This window comes from Mus pahari, chromosome 16, assembly GCF_900095145.1.
Source record: "Mus pahari chromosome 16, PAHARI_EIJ_v1.1, whole genome shotgun sequence".
Lineage (NCBI taxonomy): Eukaryota > Metazoa > Chordata > Mammalia > Rodentia > Muridae > Mus > Mus pahari.
The window spans coordinates 28,697,052-28,707,808 of record NC_034605.1 but is presented as its reverse complement, the minus strand read 5'-3'; the positions used below and the strand labels follow the sequence as shown (position 1 = coordinate 28,707,808).

Below are 10,757 nucleotides of genomic sequence, written 5' to 3'. Positions count from 1 at the left end.
GGTAACCAGTCCCAGGGATCACCTCTTCTGGCCTGCACAGGCATTGTATGCATTTGATACAGATACACATGGGGCACAACAGCTATACACACAAAGGCTGAAATTTTTTAAGCGGTTGCACTAAGATTCATTCTAACTCAAGGGAGAAGAGGGAGCAGCATTTTCATAGTTTGCCACCAGCCACTAACAGTGAGTTCATTGTGCAGGAACCAGTTTTAAGGAGATGGCGTTTGCTTTTGGATAGGAACCTGAAGGGTACAAAGTCAATCTAAGCATGGACAAACTCTAAAGTTTTTGAGATAGTTAGCAGAACTAGAACATGGATGGTATATTGTTATTTTTTAAGTTTGGTAATGGTACTGTAAGGTATCTTAACTAATAACATCCCATCCACCACAAAAATCCTGTACTGTAACATAAACCTAAGTACCAAAAGGCAAAAAATAAATCATGTGTGCAATAAATACCAAATGGCTCTTTAAATATGTAAAATATAAAAAGAAAAACTGTGGCAAAATCTTAATGTGTTATACCAGAACATCCTACACTGTTCTTGACAATGTTCCTAAATTATTGAGATGAAATGGGTGCTGAATCACCTAATATGTTGAACACAGTAAAATGGTTTGTAAAAAAGGAATTGGCCTCTGGATCTAGACTAATGATTTAAATCCTCTATTTAAATGATCTTGGGCAAATCTCTCCAACTGTGTATCTACTTCCACTCCAAACTTGAACAGAATGAAAGCTTTAAGACAAACCTTCAAAATGTTCTATCAAATTCTTCTGATAAAACAACCTTAAGTGACCAGAAACATGGGATTAAAAAAAAAAAACAAACAAACAAAAAAAACTTACCACTGCCATTTGTATATATTCATCTGAATAGCCCGGAAGCTTTCACCTATTTTATTTAGTCTTCCCCACCCCCTTTTTTTTGTCAAATTCCAACCAGAAGCTAAATACAAATGGAAACCAGTAAGCACTAGTTTTACTCCAAAAGAGTAGAATCATTCAGATTTACTCCAATAAAAGTATGCAACCCTTATGCAAAGCTTTTCTTCATTTAAAAGAAAAAGCAAAACAAAACAAAAAACAAAAAAAGTAAAAGCTATACAGTAGTCTTTCCTTATGTTCATTGCACAAACGAGTTCTGCTTTCAGAACTCTTCACTCTGTAGTTATTTTTACAATGTAAGATTCCCCACTTTCNTTTTCTATCCCAAACACTCAACTTCTTTAGGATGGTGTAGAAACCAGTATTTCTGCAAAATTCACTGGATTTTTTATTTGTAATTAAAATTTCTAACACCAAAAAAACAAAACAAAAACCAAAAGTCCTCTACTTATGATGGTTTTTGCAGCTATGAATGTTTCTCGGTTTGTAGCTGCTTTAGCCACACCAGACTCCAGATCTTCGTTAATGTGTATAAATGCATCTGCACACAGCAGAGTACTCTATAACAGCAACTCGGGGAAAGAGATCTGGGAAAAAATACATGTACTAATGAGTACCAAGAAAACAAACATGGCCCAGTGCACATGAGGCAGAAATACCTCAATGAGATGCTTTTTTTCATTAAGATTTCTTTCTCATGGTTGTAATTCTTTTTGTAACAACCATCTGGTCATTATAATGAATCTGACAGTGCTCTGGAACAACGGTGATTATAGCAAAGCTATTAAGTTTTTAAGTGTTATTTATACCTGTTACATTCACTCTCACCCTCAATACTGATGACAGATGTCAGAGGCAAACACCAGCGCAAACATGAAGACCCCAACACTGAGCATCACCTGTGCTTTCAGATACAGTAAGCATTTCAGTGTACAATAGTCCTTCCTTCACATTTTAGTAAGATGCCGATGCAGTGCAGCAGTCTGCAATGCACCTTCTTTCACACAGTCCGTGCAGAAGACATCTAATTTTTTTTTAAAGTTCTGTGATACAAATGATTAAAATAAATCCAGGATGAACAAGTTTCAAAATGCATAGTGTTCTGTGCATGAGTCCATTTTCTTTAAACTCTGAAAGAAAAGTGGTAAGAAAACAAGAAAAGAAAATAGCTGCTGCATTCTCTGGTCTTCTCCATTTTGCTGGTCACTGCTCTTATTTACTCTGGCATGTAAGGACGGAGGTGATCCTCTATGGTGCCAACTGCCCAGTGGGTGAGCTGTTCCTGTGGCAGGTAGAGGCAGATGCTGCATAACTTGAAGATGGTGGCTTTGTTTTTTGGAGTCTAGAGAGAAACACATTTTTAATAATTTTAATAGTTTTAAACTATCAATAATTATGGCACTGTAATAACAAGGCAAGAGATATGTAGTTCACTATCCATGCAGGATATGAGAAAGAAAGAGAAGTTTGAAATAAATCCAGAGAATTTATGCATAAATTTGTGCATATTTAAGATTAAAACACTACACCTGGGAAGTCAACAGAACTGTCCTGTGCCCCAACCTCCAGCCCAGAAACAAGCTCCCCCAATGAAGAGGGCACAACAGGTCCTCTCTAATGGGAAATAAAGATCTGGGCTTCCTGTCTGCTCCTAGACAGGGACTACAGAGATCTGGCTTCTAATATGGACAAACAACCATCTTATTTTTCCCCAGTTTTTTGAGACAGGGTTTTCTGTATGGCCCTGGCTACCCTGGAACTCACTCTGTGTATCAGGCTGGCCTTAACTCATAGAGACCTGCCCTCTGGGATTAAGATCATACAACACCACTGCCTGACTTCAACCAACCAACTTTATAATTTTTTAAGACTTATTTTTTGCATGTGAGTACATTGTAGCTGTCTTCAGACACACCAGAAGAGGGCATCAGACCACACTGCAGATGGTTATGAGCCACCATGTGGTTGATGGAAATTGAACTCAGGACCTTTGGAAGAGCAATCAGTGCTCATAACCACTGAGCCATCTCTCCAGCCCAACAACCAACTTTTAACTTTTCCAAGTTTACTTAAAGCTGCTATCTTTCCACTCTATTCTTTTTTTTTTTTTTTAAAGATTTATTTATTTATTATATGTAAGTACACTGTAGCTGTCTTCAGACACTCCAGAAGAAGGCATCAGATCTTGTTAAGGATGGTTGTGAGCCACCATGTGGTTGCTCGGATTTGAACTCGGGACCTTCGGAAGAGCAGTAGGGTGCTCTTACCCACTGAGCCATTTCACCAGCCCTCCACTCTATTCTTGATGGTCACTGAAACCCAGATGCAGAAATCAAAGTCCTAAACCTTTTAAGAGCTTTGAGAAATACATTAACTTGTTAGTTTAGTCTTTTCTATACAGTAGAGTCTGAGAGATTGAAGGGGGCTCACAATATGCTTTTGGCGTTATTGACTAAATCACAGGTCTTAAACATGATAGACCAAGTTTCAATTAAAATGTCACAGAAACATATGAGGAAGGAAGCTGGTGTGGAGAGCTACAACACTCGGGAGGGAGAGGCAGGCAGTTCTGAGTTAAAGGACAGCCTAGTCTATGTAGAGAGACCCTGTGTCAAAAACAGAAAAAGACTTAAAATGTCACAAAACCAAGTCACAATAACTGTATAATGACTTGTGCAATTCACACCAAGCAGAAACACATTCTCTAGAGCCAAGATCTACTCATGTACTATCTACCCATGCTAGTGAGACCTGTACCAAGCTTTGGAGCACACAGCTTCAGATGCCTGAGTTCCTTACCTTGGAATGCCTTGCTATGGATAAGTAACAGACCTAGACAATTCTCTCATTTCTCAGCCTGATATTTTACTGGAGAATGTCCGTTGAAACTATTTTGATAAAAATCTGGATTGAGGCCGAGCAGTGGTGGCACACATCTTTAATCCCAGCATTTGGGAGGCAGAGACAGGTGGATTTCTGAGTTCGAGGCCAGCCTGGTCTACAGAATGAGTTCCAGGACAGCCAGGGCTACACAGAGAAACCCTGTCTCAAAAAAAACCTAAAACCAAAAATCAAAACAAACAACAACAACAACTCCCAAAAAAACAAACTGGATTGCTGTTTAAGTAAGAAAGTCTTTTTTTTTTTTTTTTTTTTTTTTTTTTAACAAATTCTCATTTAAAACATCTATGCCAGGGCTAGGGAGAAAATTTAATCAGTAAAGTACTTGTTAGAGCACGCATGAGGATCTGAGTGGCATGCATAATTCTGTGGATAATTTAGTGGATTCCCTAGGGCTTGGCCACTGCCTGAGGAAGCAGACCCACATGAAGGCATACATATCTGCATACTTGCATTTATTTAAAATACATACTCCAATCATCTGAAAGTAGGGCAGGAACTGAGAGTCTATTTTTAATTAGCTCCCAGGCCACTGATTAGGAACTAAGAAACACCTGGGAACTTCTCTGGACGAGCCTAAGACAGGTTTCTTAACTTCACAAGAGTCCCAAATTAGTCCTAAAAAAATGTCTTACCTGCAAATGCTGTCTGTCAATGAAGAGAAACACTGACTGGTTAGGATTGTTGACAACAATTCCTGNCTTGTCCTTGCGGCTCAGTACATGCAGAAACTGTTTCTCGTAGTCACCGTGATGAAATTCAAATTTGGCCTAATTGCAAAATACAAACATTTTATATAGCTACAATTACATCGCACTTCCCAACCATTATCTACTGCTTCCACATGAATGATGTGCTGACCAATATAGAGCCAAGAGACAAACAGGTACTTAGATTTAATTAAAATTATGTACAGTGTAAAGCTCAATTGATTTCAAGAAAGTAAAACAAAAATTCAGTTCTTGCCAGGCATAGTAGCACATGCCTGCTATTCCAGCAATCAGGAACCTTGTCTCAAAACAAAAACAAATTTAAAATAAAACAAAAAAACACCAAAACCACGCACATAAAAAAAGTCTTCAGTTAACACTAGTGACATTTCAAATGCCCAAATCACATCCAGCTTGCTTTTTTGAAACACAGAACATTTTCTTCATACAGAAGAAAATTCTACTAATAGTACTTCACCATAAAACTTTGTGATCTTTAATGCTTAAAATTAAACGGGAAATGAAAATCTAATGAACCCAACAAAACCCAAAGGCCTCAGTGTACAAAGTAGTCCCACGTGTACAAATGGCCTTCTGAAAATACAGAGAAACCCTTTGGAAAAAATTGTTATGGAAGGCAAAACTCATCTATTAAGCAAATCAACTTCATCCTCCCACACATCTAAGAGCAGTAGAAGGGAGCAGATGCTAGGCAAAAAGACCAAGCTTGGGGCTGGGGAGATGGCTCTGACTACTACTCCAGAGGTCACATGGTGGCTCACAACCATCTGCAATGAGATCTGATGACCTCTTCTGGCACACAGGTGTACATGCAGATAGAGCACTCACCAAAAAAAAAGACAAAGCTTAATAAGTTATTAACAAAAAACCTTTAACATCTTTTCTGAATTCCATTTGCTTTGAACAATTTCTACTACCAATAGTAGGCAATATTAAGCTGTAAAATCTTGAGTGCCGTGTAAACCCTGGGCTACTGAACCACACTACTCATTGCTCCCTTACTCTCCAATGGCTCCACAGATGAGCTCAGGCCATACACATGCCAGTGCTCCACTAAGCCATGGCCCCAGCTCTCAACAGTTTTTAATTTAAACCTAGCTTTCAGGGCCAGAGTTTGGTGTGGCATACACCTTTAATCTCCTCACTACAGGAGGCAGAAGCAGGTAGATTTCTGAGAGTTCCAAGCAAGCCAATGCTACATAAGTTTGCATAAGTTTATATGCAAATAACACGCTGTTTTACACAAACAGCATATGCAGAGGTTTTGGAGCCAATCCCTGTAAGATATGTAACATAGGAATACCGGTTTTAAATTACTTAAGGAATGAAATTAGTGCCAAATTTCTAGCTTATTTACTGCAGGTAAACTATAAAATTAGCAACGTTATTACATATAGATTATTATCAATCCAGAAGGTTCTATAATTAGTTCAAGGAACTTTCTGTAGAAAGAAGTTAAGTCTCCAGATTAATCTTTTATCTTGTTCACTTTACCTTAACTTTTCCTTTTATTAAATTACCGTTTTGTGTATGGCTGTTTTGCCTGCCTGCATATGTCCATGTACTATGTGTATGTCTGTGTCCCTGGAAGCCAGAAAATGTCATTGGATTCCCTGGAACTGAAGGGTTAGAGGGTTGTGAGACATCATGTGCATGCTAGAAATTAATTCCAGTCCAATGGCAGAGCAGTCAAGTACTCTTAACCTCTGAGCCAGCTCTCTAGCCCTTGCTTTTAAAAAAGGGTTTATTTTGCCTTACAGTTTTTGTCTGGATTCCTCTTACTTAATGATCGTAGGCCTACTATTCCTGTTTTTTAACTGCCTCATTTCTTTTTCTGCAGGAGGCTTGTACACCTACTTATCACTAGTACTTAGGTTAAATGTATATATAAAATATCTAGGAGAAAGATTAATAATACAATGGCTTTTAGTAACCTTTACACATGATTTCAAATATAAGTAGCACTTGAGAAAAGACTATTCTAATTATTTTAAATAACACCCCAGAAGAAAAGATAGATTATACATTTAAAAATAAACTGGGTATAATGCCATACACCTTTAATCCCACAGTCATATCTCAGAGTTCCAAGTCAACCTGGTATACATAAGGAGTTCAGGACAGCCAGTGCTACGTAAAAACAAATAAAAGTCTAAAAAATATCTTTTTCCCCAGTAGTAAACTTCAAACAGAAAAACAGCACCTCTAATGCACCCAGTGAGCAGTCAGAACTTGTCCTCCCATTTCCATGCCTCTCATATTGAAGCATTCTATTCTCTTGCAATGCGCTTCCCAACCTTGCTAGTGCTGTGACCCTTTACAGTTTCTTATGCTGTGATGACCCCCAACTATAAAATTATTTCCTTGCTATTTATTTAGCTGTTATGAATCATATCTGATAAGCAATTCTGTGGGAATCTCAACTCACAGGTTGAGAACCATTGTTCCAGCATATCCATGCTGTTAAGATATTAGCTACTGCTGGGCCGTGGTGGTGCACGCCTTTAATCCCAGCACTCGGGAAGCAGAGGCAGGCGGATTTCTGAGTTCGAGGCCAGTCTGGTCTACAAAGTGAGTTCCAGGACAGCCAGGGTTACACAGAGAAACCCTGTCTCGAAAAACCAAAAAGATATTAACTACCAAGGGGAAAAAATTTTACCAATATTTAATCTATGGCTTTTTTTTTGGTAGCTAATATCTAAAATTTCTGAATGACAACTTTCATCTTCCTAACAATAAGCTATTCAACATTTAGTTCTATACACCTAATTAAAATAGGCTCAAACACATTATTATCATTGTTATTGTAATTATTATTATTACTGGCTATGAGCCTAGCCTTTAATGGCTGAGCCGTCTTTGTTTTTCTAATTCTAAAATCTGAGTATACATTGTAGAAACTATGACTACAAGTCAGCTAAGAGGTCTAGAGTCGGGGCTCTGTGACTGAGTGCCTGCCTCTGATACATGAGGCCTGGGGGGTTCCATGTTCAGCTAAGTAAACCAGGCATGGAGCCAGCAGGATCAGGAGGTTCAAGGTCACCCTGGGAACAAAGGCAATTGTAGGTCAGTCTAGGGAACATGAGACTTTGTCAAGGAAAGAGTCTAAAAGATTTTAATAAGGTTCATTTAAAACCAGAGAGGCGAAGAGATTCTCTAATTCTAATATAGTATTTAAAAAGACAGAAGATTTATGAAATATTAGAAGCATATTCCCAAAGATTCCACCTTAAGCCCAATTATAGGCACTGTCGCCAACGTGCTCACTGCCTTACTTAAGACAAAATACCTGAACAGGCCTAAAGGGTTCATCAGATTCCTTCCACCTAGAGAACAGGAGACACACGATTTTCTCAATATCATTCCGAGGCCAAAGAATGAAATCCATCTCCTGAGTACAGCCAATTACATCCTAGAAAATAACAAAGATTTTTCTTTTAAATTTTAAAGAAGCAAAATACAAAAGGTACAAAAATACAGTTTAACTACAGAGTCAGTGCATCAGCTCAAAAGGTCACAATTCCCCCCGTTCGTTGTACCTTCAGGGTAACTAACAGACTGCATACAATCTAATTCTAGCAGTAGTACTAACTTTTACATTGTAGAATCCAGTCATTTAGCCAATATTTCTCACACAGAAACATTCCTCAGTATGTGACGAAACTCTAGCTAGGGAGCTACATCACATGCCATTATCTGTTCCCTAAGGCCAACGCACTTCTTCCAGACCAGTACAGTTAGCTCCACGTTTCCTCTGCTTCAACTAATTTTGGATCATGCACCAAATTAACTTCAATGTAACACAGTTTTGAAGGTTAGCAGTAATATATTTTCTTTAGTAGATTTATTACAATGGGGCATGATATTCTCCTCTCAAAGAGAAACCAGTCATAGTAATCACATACATCGCTGTCATTCCATCTAAGTCAAGTGACCAAGGCTTTATTAGAAATCAATCTTTTTAAAAAAGCACTTAAAGGTATTTAAAAACCCTTCTATTTATAATACTTAAGTACCTAACAGGGAATGATGGATGCTTCTACATGCTCTATCCATGTCTTTTACTTTGTCTTGAGGCAAAAACATTACACACCTCAGGCCTCTAAGCATAAGGATAGCTAACTACTCGATTTTTCAGGGGGAAAGTGCACACTTTAATTCACACCAACTCATTTCCTCAGTGCAGACTTCCAGAACTCACCCTTCTCATAGACTGGTACCGAGGGGCATGGAGCTGTACCACATCCTTCTGTAGAAGCTCTAGAGAACTTTCCAAGGAATAGCTGGAATCTCGCACACCTTTCAGAATATTTTCTTCGTAATTATTTGTCATGACTGGTATAACCTCAGACACTTCAAAAAGTGCTGACTTTTTCTTCTAAAAGAAAAAAATTCAGCGATACACTGTTGATATAACTTGATTTAACTGGTTCTACAAGCAATAAAAATCTCATGAGTTTAAAGCATGCAAATATTCAAACAAATTAACAATTTTATTCTTGAAATGGAGTCAAGTTCAATGATAGTCAATACTTCTGGATATTATCTGACTACAATTATCAATGTTTAGTAAAAGGTAAAAAACAAATTGTGTCTCCAAGTTATTTAAGATTAAGTGTTCATTATCAATCTAACTCTATACTACAAATCATGGTAACACTATATAATGGATCTTATGGAAAAAAATCTATCTAGTATCATCACTTAGAGTTTGTATTCCAAGAACCTACATCACACCTTCAACTAATCCATCTTACCAATTTTGCCATCATGTTAAAAAAAAAAAAACAAGCACACACACAAAAAACAGAAAATATGAAAATAACACCTTCAAAATACTTCAATATAAAAACTCTGGAACCACTTTGCCATGCTCTTTAACAGGTGAAGGTTCTCAAGAACAAAAAAACTTAAGATTGGGGCAACAAGCATGGAAAGTTACAAGATGTACTAAACAGATTTCATGCTAAGATTACATTTCTCATTAGAGGCAGACCACTTTCAGTGGAAAAGTCAAAGTTGCACTTCTTTTATTCATAACAGCCCTATTGATAAATGTCCATCTTGAATTGCAAAACAATACTGCTTTCATTGAATTCTCTTTGCCTTTCACTCAAATTCATGATATTTAACTATGGAACTAGATCATACACACACACACACAAAACATCCTCTTGGTTGATTTTTAATGTTAAAAAAATAGAAATTCTAAACAAAAATTTACCATTTCAGTTTTTAATTGCTTCTAGAAGTTTAAATGTATTCTTTCATTAACTGTATCTTAAGAAATGCCACCTACATTAAGACATCCTATGTAACTTTACTAAAGTTTCTTCTTTTGTTCTACATAAAAGTTTCAGTTATACAGTCCAATGTCAACTAAAAGTGTATTCTACTAAGCCCTTAGAATTATTTCAGTCAATATGATGAGCCCTCCATTTTCTCTAAGGTCTCTACTCACAGACTCACCCCAACAGTAAAAAACAGTCTTTCTCCAAACACTCTTAATATTTATAAAACACTGAAGTATCGAATAATATACACCTACAAAAAACACTTGTGCTAACTCGCCGCAGTAAGAACTTTGAATCACCTTCTCCTTGAACACAAAGGCGATATACATCTTGAAGTCAAACTGGTCAGCTAGGGATTCCTTTTTCTTCCTCAGCTGAGCGCGTAGTCTGTTCAGAGCTTGTTTCTTCCGGGAGTTTGGATCCCCCATTTTGAAATACAGGTGGTACTAAAGCCTTTGGAAATTGTCACTAAACTATGGGCACTTTTTCTTAAGACTCAAGTACAACAGAAACAAGTCATTTTTTTTCCTGCTAATATGATTGAATAGCTAAATCACAACTGTAACCCCCAAACTGNACTTTCTGGCAATATTAGCAGACTGTCATACCACAGGGTCAAGAAACAAAAGTTGCTGTCCAGTCATGTTTGGACAATAATGTTTGGGGGTTAGATGGGAAAGGGGAAGGGAAGGAAAGAAAGAGGAGAAAAAACTTGGAACTAACTTTCTGGAAAACNCATGTGGCTAAACTGCCAAAATAAAAGCTATTGAGGGGAAAATGAAAAACCGATCATCAGGATTNAGGTGTGCAGTAAAACACAGCTGACACCAGTCCAATCCGTGAAACCCATCCGGATTTTCCCCCTTTTCAGAAAAGGGATTAAGAAATTGAGAAAAGGGAGGGGGAAATTGTGATGTTGCTTCCCAAATACAGG

The 10,757-nt window shown here is 37.6% G+C and overlaps 1 protein-coding gene across 2 annotated transcripts; it reads right to left on the bottom strand.

Moving 5' to 3' along the window:
• Nucleotides 1-874: 874 nt before the first annotated feature.
• C16H6orf62 (chromosome 16 C6orf62 homolog) lies at nt 875-10,757 on the bottom strand. 2 transcript variants are annotated; one of them, XM_021215287.1, is made up of 5 exons: nt 10,123-10,757; nt 8,731-8,907; nt 7,819-7,941; nt 4,434-4,568; nt 875-2,239 (listed from the first exon to the last, which is right to left on the bottom strand). In XM_021215287.1, exons 1-5 carry the CDS (start codon nt 10,249-10,251, stop codon nt 2,114-2,116), a joined length of 690 nt encoding a protein of 229 aa, XP_021070946.1. In that variant the 5' UTR covers nt 10,252-10,757; the 3' UTR covers nt 875-2,113. The 2 variants fall into 2 exon arrangements, with proteins under 2 accessions (XP_021070946.1, XP_029403364.1); XM_029547504.1 differs by having other exon boundaries at nt 880-2,239; nt 10,078-10,751.